The sequence below is a fragment of the Sander vitreus genome, chromosome 16 (assembly GCF_031162955.1).
Source record: "Sander vitreus isolate 19-12246 chromosome 16, sanVit1, whole genome shotgun sequence".
Classification (NCBI taxonomy): Eukaryota; Metazoa; Chordata; class Actinopteri; order Perciformes; family Percidae; genus Sander; species Sander vitreus.
In genome coordinates, this window is record NC_135870.1 from 6,518,210 (window position 1) to 6,535,576 (window position 17,367).

Sequence of the window (17,367 nt, forward strand, 5' to 3'; positions counted from 1 at the left end):
CATGACAACACCACCACATCCTTCAACATGTGTTTAATCTAGGCTGTCTCTGCACTCATTCATTTATATTAGAACTACCTTTTTAACCTTGCTCTATCCACAGAAGGGTTTTGCTGAGCATGCATACTCCTTTTCTGCTCTGCTTAGCTTCAAGGTTATATAGTGATGATGATGATGATCAACCATCTTATGCAGTAACCTGCAGTGTTACCACTTTCATTCAGCTCACAGTGCTTAACATTGTTACAGTGACGTTAATGCTAAAATACTGACAACATGTTTGAAGCAAAACCGTCTGTGATGAATATGCAACAGGATGTTAAGAAAATACTGACATTTCTAAAATAGCACAGTAACCTGACTGAGTCTATGTGCAGCTGGGCTTAAATACAGAACTGTCAATCCTTCAGATTGTTTAGTTTGCAGCTGTTTCTTGTTCTAAATGGCATACTAGAACATTGACAGCGGAACGTTTTTTATCAAACAGGCAACATTGAAAGGACTTCTAGTACAAAGCTCTCCCTCATGATCAACAGTGTGAATGTGTATCTTCAAAGAGGTAAATGTCGCACTTTGACAAATGTGTGATACTTCCTACTCTATGAAACCACTGAAAAGACACTTTGAGTTGAGCGCCTTGTACAGATACTTTCAGTTTGTGGGAGAACCAGCTCTAAGGAGCTCCATCTAGCTTTGTTTTGTCCCTGCTACTCTGTGCTATGAAGACAAGCGTAATATATTGCAGGTCTTGGCTTGTCCAACTCCTTTATCAAGCACCTAAGCCTTACGCGATTGATAAAGGAAGTTGATGCGTAACTTAGGTCCTAAGGTGTTTTCTTCTACGCATTCTTGTGGTAAAATAAACCTACAGTGGCATTTCATATCAGAATATCTTGGAAGCAATCTAAACATGGTATCATTCATGCAACTCTTTCATGGCAATGTCATTTTGTTTATTCTTTCACTGACTGATGCAGTCACGACAACACAAGGACAACTAGGACAATTGGCATTTGAACTTCACAGGGCACTGAGCCAGTGGCTGTGGTCAGTTATCAGGTTTTAGCAACTTGATCTAATGCCGCAGTTTTCCATGGCTCATTTAACCTGCCAGTCAAAAATACTTCTAAACTAAAGACATACAGTAACATATGTGGTCATTTTGCTTACTGTTTTTGCTGACATCAAGCTCCCTGAGATTGATGAGGTTTGCGATCGCTGTTGGCAACACTGTTAGGTCATTATCTGGCATGCTCAGTCGGTGGAGTAACTGGCAGTTAAACAGTTGCTGGTGGAGAGAGAGAAGAGATAACACCGTTTTTATTATCAAAAAGCACATGGTTGAAGAAGAAAACACAGAATAGTAGATGTTTAAGTAGTTGTCTCAAAAGTTCAACTGCGTCATTCAAAGGCTTTTCTGTCTTAATGAATATGAATGTTGTCAACAGTGCTCAATGCAAGCTTTTCATAAGAGATAAACTAGTTAGACATACAGCAAGTCAATATTTAGTGGCCTCATAAGTAATGATATCATGTAGTTCAAAGGTTTTAGAAGTTGTAGATGGCGTACATAGGGAAATATAAAGCTTCTATACATCAGTGTGTGTGCCTTACTTTAGGCAGCTCCTCGATCTGGTTGGCATCGAGATAGAGTTCCTGCAGGGTCTTCTCAAAGCTAAAGATCTCCTTAGGAACAGTCTCCAGGCTGCAGTGGGAGTAGTCCAGCGATGTTACCGCCTCCTCCTCACCCCGCAAGCAGCGGCACGGCACCAGGCGAACAAACAAGCTCCGCTTGGACATCCTCAGGCACTAGAGAGGGAAAACAGAGAGATATGTAAAGGGGGTAGAGCATCAGGAGTTGAGTGGTCCACATATGTCTAGAGCTACTTTCACACTTCAGATTTGAGTGTGCAGATTCCGATTATTTTTTTTTAATCCCTTCTAGGTTACACATGTAATGATTTTAGTGCAGTTTAAAAGTAACACGCGTGACGCACACTCTGACTTTGATATCTGATCAGTGCATCTCAACCATGACCACCTGTCAGACTTAATTCTTAGAACATTCTTAGAACACAGAATATTGCTTCCACAGTGCAGATCATTGTCAGCAGCCTGTGTTCAAAAACACGTGGAGAATGACTCAAGCTTTGATGAGGAAGAAATTACATCACAAATGCCAAATATTTACTGATAACGAATGCATGAGCAGGCCATAACAGAATGTGGCAGTTTATCTATTCTGTTTAATAACTGAGCAGCCACCCATTAGAGAGCAACAAGGTAGTTTCAGGATGGAGAGTTAAAGTGATACATGTTATACGACACCTAGTGTAACCATCAGACCCAAATACTTGGAAAGGGGATCTGATCAAACAGCCATTACTTTGGTGTGAACACATCCCCAAAAACCTCAGGTCCTTCTTTAAAAAAGGAAACTTTGCTATTTGTCAACCTGTGTCTTAGTCTAATATTTTTGTCTATTATGACTATTTGTCATTTATTTATAACATTTTACATACGACCTCCCAACAACAAACACTATCCTGTCTTTTTAAACCATTCTATTCTATGGGACTACTTTCTGTGTTTTTCACTTTCAGTATTTAAGTGGTTGATTTCTAATGAACTAAAATTTCCTGGAATACTGTAGGAGGCTTGTGCTACTGGCCATGATCAACTTTGTTCTTGCCGAAGTCTGCGTCTCTCCTAAATCTTTACGATGGAGGAGTTAAGTAAACTGTCATAATGGGCAAAATTAAGTGAAGAATAGGTTTACAGTTTGCCTTTAACATTACTGTTTTATTAAACGTTTCAATGGTCTAATTTTTGGGGAATCAGGGGGATGTTTCACAAAAGCATAATTTATAAATCCAGATTAACTGATAAAGCGAGGCTTGACCTAGTCTAATCTGTGCATCGTGGCTTGGTGCATTTTACGACGACCAAGCCAGGCTGAGGAGGAGTGACTAGGTCAAGCCAGGCTGAAGTAATTCGGATAGATGCGCGTTTACAGCTTTCCTTAAAAGGAACACGCCCACTTATTGGGACTTTAGCTTATTCACCGTAACCCCCAGAGTTAGACAAGTCGATACATACCCTTCTCATCTCCGTGCGTGTTGTAACTCTGTCCGACGCCTCCAGCGCTAGCTAAGCCTAGCACAGATCCTGGAGGTAACCGATTCCGACTAGCCTACTACTCCGAATAAGTGACAAAATAACACCAACATGTTCCTGTTTACATGTTGTGATTTGTATAGTCACAGCGTGTACAAATAATATCATATGAGACGCAGCCGTCTTCTAACCGTATACAAACTGAGAACTATATTCTCAGAAAGGCGAAGCACTGCTACTTCTGCTACTTGGGCGGAGTGATTTGTTAGCAGCACCTGAGGCCCCGTGGTGAGGAGCAGAGAGTTCGCCTGGAGTTCGCTCAGAGTTGGAGTAATAGAGTCAACAATTACTAGATAGTAAAAGCATAGTGACCTTGTTATTTGTACACCCTGTGACTATACAAATCACAACATGTAAACAGGAACATGTTGGTGTTATTTTGTCACTTATTCGGAGTAGAAGGCTAGTTGTAACCGGTTACCTGCATGATCTGTGCTAGGCTTAGCTAGCGTTGGGGGCGTCAGACAGCGTTACAACACGCACGGAGATGAGAAGGGTATGTATCGACTTGTCTAACTCTGGGGGTTACGGTGAATAAGCTAAAGTCCCACTAAGTGGGCGTGTTCCTTTAAACAGACTGCGATTTGATCACAGATTTACTGATGCTAAAATGGAGAATACGCATTGTGCATATACTTCACACCGAGTAAGCCGCAGCTTCCTATGGAAGTTTGCTGAAGTGAAACACATTATTTGTAAGAAACACGGCCGCTGTAGTGAAACAGCGAGAGAAAGTATCGCGGATCGACTGAATGCGTACTAGGGGTGGAACGGTACATGTATTCGTATTGAACCGAAACGGTACGGCATCTCGGTACATGAATTTACACGGAGAATACACGGTATAAAAATAAATAAAACTTGCGTGCAAATTAATGTAATGCGGAACTACTGTTAGACACGCGGTTCTTTAGGGACACCTAATCTGTAGCCCTGCCCTTAGCTCTGAAGCTCCCGAGCTCCACCTACATGTCAAGTCAGTTGGTCCAGTGAGTCCACACGAAGCAAACTAGTCCCTTCCATATACAACCAAACACGGACGGCCTCCAGGCCCGTTTGCTCCGGTATTAGCTGTCAGCTCCGCCGTTAGCTGTTAGCTTCGCCGTTAGCGTGTGACGCTAACACCAAAACTCGTCAACTGCTCTGTGTAACTGAAGCTGCTCTTTTAACACCCCTGCTCTGTGCATTCACATATGAGAGCAGCGCTTGTCTCCCATATCACACTACTAGCTGATTGTCTTATTTTGTTTACAAGTTACAGATGGAGTCTGGAGATGATGCAGGGTACTTATTGTTTACATCTTACTTCATACACTTCAAGCTGTTGCAGCTAGCTCAGGGGAGAGACTGGATGACACTAGGTGGTACAGCCTGAGACATACACAACAACAAAAATTGCCTTCTGCATTTTTGTTTTGCTTTTCCCTCCATTGTACCGAACCGAACCGTAATGTCTGAACCGAGGTATGAACCGAACCGTGACTTCAGTGTACCGTTCCAGGTGAAGAATCATTCAGTCCGTTGGTTGCCCACGCAATTTCTCGCTGTTTTATTATAGCGGCCGAGTTAGCTTCTTCACATATATGCTTTGCTTCTTCGTATATATGGACATAGAAAAGAAAGAAGCTGAAGAAATTGGACTCTAAAATCTAGAAACTATGAAGATAATTACCAGTGACCAGTCTGCCATTGTTAGAACCATTATAGAAACATGTGTATAGGACTGTATATAGGCCTACTGCCCTTCATCACTGACTTCATTTAAAACACATTTGCAACTTTATCAGCCTTTTCTAATTATCTCAACAACTGCTGTAGCCTAATATATTCACCAAACTCTAACAACAATATAAACAGCATTCTTCACACAGCAATATAACAGCACCAATGAATATTTTTTTTTTTAAATAATGGTCACTATGTTAAAATAATAAACAGTATTTAACTGAACAGCAATATGTAGGCCTACCCATTTAAATGCAGGCTGATAACAATAAGGTAAAACCACTGCTGAGTGAACAGAAAAGGCTCCAGGATTATTAATACGATTCAAGGCTTAAGTCATCCAGGATAACTGGGAAATCCTGGCTGAATCTGCTATCTAGGTTTTGTGAAATAGCCCCCAGGTCTAAAAGGAGACCACAGTGAGCCAACGCTTTCCAACAGTATCAGTAAATGTATAAGAGCTCTTCAGTGGAGAGGCACTTCTGTAGAAGGACCTTTCAAAAACAGCCGTGGGTTGCATCATGCACACAAAATCATATTATTTCCAACAAGAATTGTGCTGTCAACGTGTTCTCAGATTTGCATATAGACTACAGCTGACAAAGAGTCACCATTCAGTGAATAAGTGCTTGACACAATTGATTACACATATGACCTATGAATTGTACTTTAGTGAAAAAAGTTTCACTAAAAAGAAATAACGTCGCAGTGAAGCCAGACGTGTTGTAAATAGCTTCCCATTACCATTTTTCTTGTGGGAAGAATTTTCATAGGAAGGCAAAACAAGCTGTTCATTATCGTGGGTATGCTGTATCCTCATTTGGGTCGAAGGCGGGGATAAAAATGCAAAAAGAAGTAGGCCATGTCATCATTTTGGAAAATCCTTAACTACTTTTATCCAAAACTCCCTCTACCGCAAAATAAAGCCATCTATAAAAGCCAGAAACTCTTTTCAGCTTTCAATCTGGTTGGGGGTTTAAGGGATGGATGGGAGGGGAGTTGTAAACCTGTCCTTTAACTTGCTACAGGGATGTACAGTATGTATCATTTTTAGAACTCAAGGTCAACACAGACGCCTTTTTACCGAGTACAGTACACTATGGAATGCGTTCTGGTCAACAGAGGCTTTGTTCCTCGGAGCATGTGGAGAATGTGACTTTTCCTCCCCCTTGTCTTAATCTGAGCGCCACAACAGCACATAATCTCTGAGCCCTTCACTCACTGTGTATCCTGACTGTGTAACTGAGCTGTAAAATTGTGATAGCCTTGACCTACACTGTTAGTACAGTGCACTGCAGACTATGTGTGGGTGTGCCCACATGTTTGTATTAGTGGTTGCTAAAAGTTAAAAAGGAACTATGCAAGCCAATATATTCTCTGAATATTTTGCATGTGTGCGCAGAGATGCCTTTTCTGGACAGGGCAAAGTAGGTGAGACTATTTTTGGAGCTACTCAAAATATGACCTAATAACCAGCCACGACATTAGTCATGATACTAAAAAAAAAGATCAAAAGAGATATACACTCAATAGGTTTCCAAATGAAACTTTCAAATTTGTCCAAAGTTGACTGCTCAGCCACCCCTCTAACTCCATTTCAATAAAAATGGGTGCATGTGTGCACACGCCCACACTCACATGAGGTATGCACAACCTAGAGGCAGTCAGCCTCCCACACACTTTTTGCTATAGCAGAGGGCAGCTCATGTATAAATACTCCGAGTAATCTGGTCGATCACCAGAGGGGATAACAGAGGGCTTGGCTCCATTCACCCCGAGTAACAAGCACTGAGCATATTGATGACGCATGCTATTCACAATGGGAGGAGAGGGAGAAAAGGGAGAAGAGGCAGTGTGATGTAGGATAACAGAGAAAAGGGGTAGGTGTAGGTTATTGTGAGTTGTGCAAGAGAAGAAGAGCAGATAACGTGTCATGAGAAAAGTTGTGGGAGAGAGATATATAAAGCAGCAAGAGCAAATCAAGAAAGAGGAGACTAGATGTGGTAAAAATGATAAAGATGGTAGAAGAATTTACTCTCACACGAATGGGATCTAATAATGTTAAATGACCAGAAAATATGAAAGTCTAAAGCCACACTGGTACCTCTGCGAGGCTGTACTTAGGTGCAGAGTTGCTTTGAGCTAAATGGTAACATAAGCATGCTCACAATGACAACGCTAACATGCTTACTTATTACTTACTTGTAAGCATTTTAGTTTATCATGATATATTTGCAATTAGCACTAAACATAAAGTGCAGCTGAGACTGATGGAAATGTCTGATGGAAAGGCATTTGGCCATAAACCAGTTTTGGTAGTATAGGTTGCCAGGTTTTGTAACTAAAAGGATACATCTGGTGAAAAATAATAATATTCTTATTGTCAGCAATTCCTATGCAAAGACCTAAACTCACAATGAATTGTTCTTACTAACAAGTATTGTCTGAGAAACCAAAACTCTGATTGTCTGAGGTTGTCAAAATCTGAGGTTATTAGTGTGTGCCATAGAGCTCAACTGTTAAAACTATTAAAAATAGATCTATGAGTTACTTTGGGTGACACATCCTCGTTACCATGAACATGGCAGTACTGTAGTTATTTTGAGTACACCATACTGGGGCCGTAAAAACTCACTCGAGCACCAAGTTTGTAATAATCCATACACACATGCACAATTTACTCCTGTTTGAGTAATATTTGCTAAAAACTACAGTGCCCATCTGTTTTAAGAAGTTATTTAGAATAAAAATGAAAGTATATATAAATTCATTGTTTTTAAAGATTTATGTCTTCAGTAGAAACAAATGGGCTTGGGGCTGAGAGCCACAGACTGGGCACGTATGTCAGAAAGTATTGAGAGATGAGCTAAAACATTGTTGGTTTTTGGTCAATTTGGGGGCTTTGTTGACAATAACAAACTTATTATAACTATGTTGCACAATGTCATCAACATGCCAAGTAAGATAACTGGTAAACAGTAGACTTGCCAATTTGGAACTACAGTCCTCCAAATTAAACACTCTTCACAGAAGGAAGTTCAGCTGCTCCAATTAGATCAGAGATTATAACCATAAGGTCATAACCAACATACAAATCAACAGATATATATAGAAATATGTTTTTAAACCATGCCTAACACCTGGTAACATTTGCATAATGCACAACACACTGTTTATGGAAGATGTTTCTATAAACTGCTGGTAGAGTGAAGCACAGCACCAGTGTTAAACATCAATCTCCTACCTACCTAATGCCAGTTTTGGTTACGGTTTCTGTACTCCTTTTCTTTTGTGCCAGGAAAATGTTTTTACTTTACTTGTAGGGAAACTTTCTTATAGAATAAAGAGAAAGTGAAATGGGCTGGAGAACTGCTTCACTGCTCGGCTGTCTGTCTGTCTTGCTGATCTGGAAGGCAGCACACTAATGAGACCCGCGCTGCCTTCAACATAGATAGGCTTATCCACTGACCTACATGTTATCGGAATGATGACTGCCTACATTCACCCAGCTTTAGTCCATCAAGAGCATTTGACTTTTGGACTAAAGAAGTTCAAGACATGCAATAGACAGACATGTTAAGCTCTTGGCTGAGATTTTCTTTCTTAGCCTACTTATTTAAGCAGCACATTTACTCAAATCAGTTTGCTAGTAACAGCTTGGCCTGATAACCGTGAAATTGTTAAAAGGCCTAAAAAAAAAAAAAAAAATCCACCAGCATTTATTCAGAAATTTCTAAATGTGTGGGCATGTGTGAATGCTGGACATGTGACTCAGCAGCCTGACAATGATCAATGTGGCTTCCTCTGTGCAACACTGAATGAAATAGTCCAGAGGGCAGGCCAGTCACAGATTCACACTTTATTCTCCCAGTCAGAGCCAGGAAACCACTTCCCTGTCACAACCTTTCTCCCTGTAACTTAAGTGCCTCCTGGGTCAGTGCTGTTGCTATGGAGACTATGGTCAAGTGCAGGATCGGCTCTCCTCCGACCCCCGAAATCATGCACAAAACACACAGCTGAACTTGCTCAACTGCTTATGTAGAAAAGTATTGACTGATAAAATACAGAAGGAGCTATACAAAGGGCTCAACAAAAGGTGGTCCTGTGGTCAAAGTGAGAGACCTGTTATTGAAAGTAAACTCTGAAAGAGACAGACGGAGATTGAGATGTCTGTGTGTGTTTCCCAAAGGTCACTGAGAGCTCCCACAGTGGCCAACAAGCACTCACTGGCCTACTTCGGTTTATCCAGTAGAATGTGTTGGGAACAAATTAGTAGTTTCTAATGTGTCTCTGCTTCAAAAACACCGCTCAATGGTGTTTTTTGCCCCCAAATGCTCCTTCCAGGCAGCGCTGCGACCGCTGCCTCCAAGGCACCTAACCCTAAGGGCGCTGACACACAGAGCCGATTATCGGCCGTCAGACCGTCTGGCGAGGTCGGTGACTCGAGTCTGTTCGGTGTGTTCCGTGCCGTCGTCCGTCCGAGTGAGCCGTCGGCCTTCATTTTGGCCGACCTGACATGTTCAGTCGGAGACAGAGCAGTCGGGACTCACCCGGAAATGCCGAGTGGATGAGCCTCTCAAAATCTGACAAAAATCTTTTAAACTGACCTTTGTCGATCTGAAATGAAGACGGATTCAGCAACTGCACGGCCTATTTCTCGCTTAAAATGATTTCAGAAACACGTTTCGGTGAACTATTTTAGTAAAATACGAGATCGTATTCTGAACAAGCCGCCATGACAGTCTGGCTGTGAATTTCTGGAGAAAAAAGACCCACGTGACGCGTTCTTGCCTAATCCTAGTGCCTTCCAGGCAGCGCTGCCTGGAAGGAGCATTTGGGGGCAAAAAACACAGATAAACAAAAACACCAATTCCACTTTATGTCTAGTCTACCTCATTGGGTTGTTCAAAGCCCATGAGCAGCCAGTAGAGTTGTGTAAAGACATGAAATAATAGACAAAAGGTAAAAAGGTGCCAAAGGGTGCATGTGTTCAACATAGGCCCAGCAGGTATTGTTGTAACCCTGTTGTGTCTGTGTGCGCATGTATGTTTGTGTGTGTTTGTAAAGGGTTAAGCGGAAACGAAAGTGCAGCATTTGACAGTAGCAAGCAGTATTGTGTTATTTATAGCAAATAGTACTTGTCTGGTTGATATGGCAGAATGTGATTAGTACGGGCTAGCTCTCGCCTTATGAAAGGAGCTTTTGATCCAGATTGCAGTGGACGGTTACAGAATTGCTGGGCCACAGCTGAAATTTTATATTAGAGATTATGGCAACAAAAACAATGCAGGGAAAAAAAAACAACATTAACAGCCTGCTGAGCCTGTGGGATACACTTGAATTGCCTCCGTCTGTAAAGGAAGAGGAAAGAAAAAGTCACTTCCTCAATGCAGGGCGGAGTGCCAACGGGCTATAGGCTTGTTCTCTCACCCTTCCTATAATGCAGCTTTAACTCTTTTCAAATGGGATCATGTCCTTAACCACGGAGATCGCCTTTATTAATCACCGACACTTCAAAACTTAGTGCGGAAAGAAAAGTTAGATTCCTCTGTTCATCCAAGCGGGATTCACACAATAATCATTTTCTGGGTTAGTACATAATAATACAAATGTCAAGTTACACAATCTTTAGGCAGCATATTTTACAACAACAAGTATATTTCACCATGAGCGCACCACATAATACGATACCATACTGTTGTGAAATGCAACACTTAGGTTTGCAAACAAAACTCTATCTTTATAAGGTTTCCATTTACAGTACTCTTAAGATTGCTCTGAGATTTGTTAAATATTTTAAAAATACACTTGTGCATGCTGACACATAAGAGTGCAGAATGAATAAGCACTTGGCAAATTTTACACAGGAGACATACAGTAGATGTTGACTAATGGTGTAGTTCTATATCCCATTGAGATGTTCCTAGTCCACAGGTTATGCAACACACAGGAAAAAACAAACGTCAACAACTTCCAAAAGAACTATTTTCAATTACATTATTCGTAAAAGTCATTTTTAGCGAAATGTCTTTAATTTTAAGTACAGTTGAAAAAAAAATGTGTGTAGTGGTGGTGGAAGGGTGGGATCATCTCTATACTAAAGAGCAGTGTAAAACATAGTCCCGAGTGAGGTCTTTCCTCTAGGCGCCTCATTAACAGCTTAACTTTCAACTACAGCTTGCACAACAGGAGAACTGCTGCTTCTCAATAATGCAGCGGTATATTGAGTTAAGAGGACAACAGTTCAACAACTGACTAAGACACACAGGGCCATGTCTCCATGCTCCATTCTCTTTAAACCTTGCAGTTCCAAACACAGTTTAGACACATATCCCTGCCTTCTTTCTTATTTAACCACTGCTGGCGGATACCATGCTGGCATTTTGCTAGCTGACATATCAGTAGGGCTTGATAATTAAAACATTGGAAGCAACCTATGTATAGAAAAACTAAGCAACAGAAAACGACGTCTGGAATTACAGTTGAAAGACAACCGCATTGTCAGTATCTGTAGCAGGAGTATGCAGCTTAGTGGAACCTGAAGTTCCAGTTTTGCTCTCCCTCTGGTTTTGGTTCTCACCAGTGTTCTTAGTTCTCAGTGGTCTTGCGTGACTCTAGAAAACAAAAACATGATTGTTTTCTTTGAATTTGTGGTGAAATGAGGGTAAGTAATCCGATCTGTGACAAAGACAAAGTGCCCTTTTACAGCATCTTCCCAATTTTCTACTCTGAGCTGACAGCAGGCTTTGATAGACTGAACTCATCATAACAACGAGACTTGTATCTATTTGAACATTTACTTGTAACCTACACACATTCCTCTATATCAGAATATGTTTAAGTATGGCTTTGCAATTCATATCTTTTAAAATAATGGACAAAACTGTATTATTGTTGCAGCAAATGGCCACTGTGCCTCAAATGCACATGCACTAAACAAGCTGAAGCTGTAGAAAGAAAAAAAATTGAGTATTTGGTTTCTTTATCTGCTGTACTTGAGGAAATGCTTAAAAGAAATCAAGAATGTAAATATACTCAGTATTCACAGAAAGAAAATATGCTGTCAAGCCACTCCGTTCCACAATTTCCAACAATACCCAGCATTGTGGTCCTCCCACACACAATGACGCACAGCTACATGCCCCCTGCCCGGGCTAGGTCCACTAGGCTATGTGTTTAGAATGCTGACGTTGTGTTCGAGCAAGCGCGGCTTTGCGTTTGTCTCACAAATGTACAAACAATATTGAACATACCTCAGTTGTTTAATTCCAAGTGTTGTCCTAGATGAAAAAAACTAGAAATTTCAATTAAAATTGGTTTCCTGGATAGCTTTTAGGCTTTCCATTATATTCTGTATTGATTCATTATGATTTACCATTCATTACTCTTGATAAAAACCTGAAAAGAAGGTTGTGAAAAATGCCAATAATACAAAATGGATTACCAGTAAGCAACAATACGCAACACATTTACAGACATGTTCTTAGATGGATGCTTACGTTGGCACATCCTACATAGGTGTTGCTGAATGGTGTATAAAGGCCGGCTGTTCTTTAAAGAGGTTATGAAAAACGTAGCACGCAAAGCTGATAATATTCTTATCAAGTGAAATGGAGCGTGTATATTCCAACAACCCTTTCATTTAGCCATCACATCTAATTGAAACCAACTTAAATTGTATGCAATACATTTGACTCAGACTTTCACACTCTGCACACTCAGCCTGGCTCACAGTGCAGTGGATTTCAAGTATTCTAAATCCAGAGCGTCTTCATTTCGATTCCCTTTGAGATGACTATCATAATTACTCTAATGAATAATTCCCACGTTATTTCTTTATACACTGATGGGCCTAGGGCAAAAAAATTCGGTCCATTTTCCACTTCATTTGTTCATGATTCACAACGCTAAGGTTATGGAGATATAATGGATCCCCCAGAGAACAATAAGACTAGGCATAAGGCAGTCCACTTCCTAAGGTTATGTCCTCGCTACAATGCAACGAGGTGATTAATAAGCATGTTTATCTTTCGACCTTTCGTGCAAGCTGTGTAACAGTCTGTCCTATAATTCACTTAGTAATAAAATGCTACTATGTAGAACATATGTAGAGCAACCCTGGCATTTCTGCTGTGTATAACCAAGCTATTTCTGGCACAATGATGAATTGATTCATAAATATGAAGAAAAAAAAAAAACTTTTAGAATTAAAATCATTTTGATCACACTAAAACAGAGTTTGCTTTGCTTATCTTTGTTTCATATCTTAGGGAAAGGGAATGACATAGAACAGCTAAGTTATGAATGAATGATTATTTTACTGGGATAGATGGAGACAAAAGATTGTGTTGTGAAGGCCTGTATTTGTAATATTCGCCATCCTAGTTCTTCATCCAACAATATCAGTGTGGGATACTCTCATACCCAACTCAGTTGTTGCACATCAAGCAGTGGATGTATCAGATTACCAATGATAACGGACACATGGAATAGTAAAATGAAACAATACTTTCTGCATAATTTTTCCACTCAGTGTGTCCCTATTGAAGATTATAATCCTACTGTATTGATATAAATTATAGGACCTACATTTATGAATGCGACTGTAGCGCAAGGGAGACTAATTACCTGTCATCACCATCCACAGAAAAAGTCATCAGATAGGGGAAAGGTCATTATGGTAAGCAACCTCGGATTTGTTTTGTGGAACATTGGGTGTGAATTACAAGACATCATTGTGCATCACAATGAAAATTATTCTATGATACACATGTTTTGTGACAATCTATAATACATAATCAAATCGCCAAATAAATATTTGTTTTTAATAGGTCAAACACTATTTATTCAGCGCATTACAAAGTCTTTCCTCTCTTTGGAGTTGTTTAGACAACTGAACCAAGTGCATCATTGCTCGAAACGTCAGTGGGGATGTTGAACAAATAATGTATGCCTCCTCCCGCTCTGTTCCACTTGCAGGTCAAATACTTTTATTTATTTATATATATATATAAGTTTCATGATCAGAACTACCCCCACAGCCTTTTACGGGCTACCTTGTTGTGTCTCTGAAAGCCACTTCCTGGTGACATGAAGCGTGACGACAATTCTGCTGAGATGTGCAACACTTTCCTGTGAGACAAGCTCACCACAGCAGTCAATTGATGCAGATTGTCAATTTCACAGGCAATTCAAAGAATGTGAAAGAAAAAAAATGTGCCACTTTCATACCAAAAGCACGACACATTCAGGTAAAGTACATTTAGCAAATGTTGGTTCTGTAGAGGTAGGCTAGTCTAACGAAAGAAGAAAACCAAGGAGGAAAGTCTCTTTAAAACTCTGTTTTACCTGCAGGTAAAGGTAACATTTCAAATATGAGTGTGTTAATTTCTGAGCCACAGTTGCAGGGAAGCCCATTAAATATTTGCAGCATGTGAAACAGAGGAAACACTCTTTGGAAAGGCCTTGTTTATTGACCAGGTGTAGCAGATATTAGTATTCTGTGCAGAGCTGCCTTATTGAATGACCTAGCTGCTTTATCAACTGTGAGCTGGCGGCCTTCTGTAGCAGAGCACTCTGCTCATCATTTTGGCTTTTACCCCCCTTCTCTACAGGCATGAGTTTTCCTTCCTCCCTTCTCTTACCTCATCACTTGATGTCCCATTTCTATAATGGTCCCAATGTTTGAGAGGTCTTTATAGACCCAAAGAGTGCTACAAACCCACAGCAAAGTCATCTATTTTGAAAACTAATGACTACTATGTGACACGGAGAAAGCTGCAAGAAGAACAGGTCTACTACTGATCTGCTAGAATGCTAGTTGGTGATTCCTGAACTTTCCCTTTTCCCATAAAAAGGTATAGAAAATGAATGAGCGGATTTATTAGAATAATAAGCTTCAAGCTAGATTGTGATTTAAATTATGTTTTTTGTCCATACTTCATCAAAAAACTTAAACAAAGTAATACATTTAGATCCAACATCGGTCAGAATGTCTGGAGAGAGAGCGGTTTGTTCCTCATTAAGACCTAACCATGACAAAGGAGAGAGCCCTGCTGGTTAGAAATAGTCTGCTCAAAAATCCCTTCTGCGGGTAAGTTATTAATTAAATATGAGATCCAGTTAAATATGAGCCCATGAGATTCATTTCTGCAGAGAGGAGACCTGAAAAATGGCATTAGCGCATATTAACAATGTCGCAATATCTATAAGGGTTATGGAGTAGAGTCCATTTCATAGCTTTCAGGTTCTTTGAAATAGTAGATTTACAGATTAGGTTTACGCATACAAACTACTCTAGAAAGGTAGAAAGTTGCCAGCTTGCAATCACCATAACAGTACAGTAACATTGGTGGGTTAAACTGATCCAATTAAAAGGTTTCAGCAGCCAAACAATCATTTTATTGTAGGCAACACCAAGACAACTACTAACCATGAACAACTGCACTAATGGTAAGGCAGCTGCCAATTAGATTCTTTGTCTTGCAAACTGCAAAAACAATGGAATGCCTTCCTGTTACTTCCCGTACTGCTAAACCATGACATAAGAAAAGCAGCCGATTAGTGAACCAAGTGTAACAGAGCAATGTTGCTTGTCTCGTTGCCAAATCACAGAGCTCAATAGGACCTGGAAGGCTATCTGCTCATGATCTAGGCTACTCCCACTGGCCAAGCAAGGAAAAATAACAGTAATGGATAGTAAAGTAGCAAGCCAAACATAAAAGCAATAGCAATATCATTTTTATACAGCGCACAGTGAAAGTAAATATCTTACTTTTGATTTGCGTGGTACTCAATCAGATGAAGTCTTTTTAAATGTATTTTCTATAACTTGAATAATAAATAGACACACTTTTAGACACCAAAAGAGGTTCTTAAAAACCTCTGTCAGAGTGTAAAAGATAATACTTCCCCTGTAAAACAAAGAGATACGGAACTATGTATCAGATAGTCATTTGTCTGTTTGTGCGTTTGTCCATGTGATAAACAGAGGGATTGAGATGCAGTCTGCCAAGTCTCAATAACCAGGTCAGACACATTTAGGTCAGATCCATGTATCCATGCAGACAACTGCCACCTTTACCTTGTTTGCCTACTGGAGAATATGGAAATGGATAACATTCCCCTAATGGCTTGTTAAAGTCATAAAGTCTGCTCATTAAATGCCGTTTTAAAAACGGTTAACAATGAAAAAGCACAAAGTCAAAATATAGCATACAGTCTTTCCCACTCTCACCTTTTAATGAACAAGCTGTGCTAAAAAGAACTAAAAGAGGTTCCTTTATCTTAAATACATGTATCTTTTTACAATTATGAATGTTAATTTTCACTTTAAATCAATCATAATATGCATAGATAAAGGGACTATAAAATACAGATTAATATTCACTTTAAATCAATCAGAATATGCATAAAGGCACTATAAAATACAGATTAATACATCATTCATTAAAAAATAGGCTAGAGAAGGGCATGTTCTTGAGAAAATCTCTTTGTATTCATCTATAAATAGGCATCTACTGAAGAAAGCAACAAGCAAGCTTTGATCATTTTCTCGCTGATTTGAAAATACACTAAACCGTGTCCTCTGCATCAACATAAACACAGAGCTGAGTGTTCGAATTTTCTTGTACAGGGGTAATAGCTCGTCTTGCTTCAGGAGAAAGAGAATTAACGATGATGACTGGGCCTTCCTTTATCTTACAATTTCTAGATGCATCGGAAGCATGCTGAAGAAAAGACGACCAAGCTGACAATATCACACCCCTACGGAGCAAAAGTGAAGTCTCCACCTGTGACCCTATGACACCCTGAAGCACAGCTGAACATTTTGTGACAATGGGAACGGGGTTGCTGCTGCTGCTACCCTCAGCTTTGAAGAGCTTTATAGGGCCCGTCAACCCAGAATTGTACTGTTTTGATTCACTCTCAGTGTTGTTTTGGTCGCAGGTCTGAAACCGCAAACAGCAGACAGACACAGTTAGCGACTATCGGGTGAACATAGTGGAGCATTTAGCAGAGCCAGGTATTTCCCTCAGGTGTTGGTGGAGACCATAAACGGAGCTTAAAGAGAGTGAATATTAGACTTACATTTGTCAGGTGGTCAGAAACGTGACTCCAAATGAAAAAGACAATTTTGCTCTATGTTCCCAACTTGTTTCCGTTGCCTCAAAGTGTCAATAAAATCAGTTATTAAAAGTTTTAAGTCACTGAGCAATAGTTAGCTACAATGCTGTCAAATTTAGTCTTGCAAAGCCAGACATGGGGCTGTACCTCATTATCCAGAATATTCTGAGGGTCTAATAATGGCATAGTTGCCTCAGAGCCAAAAGCACTGTCAGCTGAAACTGTGTGTATGGAATAATCAATTAGATGTTCTGGTAAGATATTAAAATCACATGCATAAGGATGGTTAATTCAATAGATGTAGATACTGTTACACCGATTAATTCTCTTCAAGAACTC

At 40.0% G+C, this 17,367-nt stretch overlaps 1 protein-coding gene across 5 annotated transcripts in view; it reads right to left on the reverse strand.

Annotated features, from left to right (window-relative positions):
* The window catches only part of erbin (erbb2 interacting protein), a 53,281-nt gene that overhangs the window by 23,871 nt on the left and 12,043 nt on the right, over nucleotides 1-17,367 (reverse strand). For all 5 annotated transcript variants that reach the window (XM_078272245.1, XM_078272244.1, XM_078272247.1 and 2 more), the window contains 2 exons: nucleotides 1,615-1,809; nucleotides 1,171-1,288 (listed from right to left, as the gene is read on the reverse strand). In XM_078272245.1, coding sequence (XP_078128371.1) covers nucleotides 1,171-1,288; nucleotides 1,615-1,800 — 304 coding nt within the window. In that variant the 5' untranslated portion in view covers nucleotides 1,801-1,809. The remainder of the gene's footprint in view (nucleotides 1-1,170; nucleotides 1,289-1,614; nucleotides 1,810-17,367) is intronic.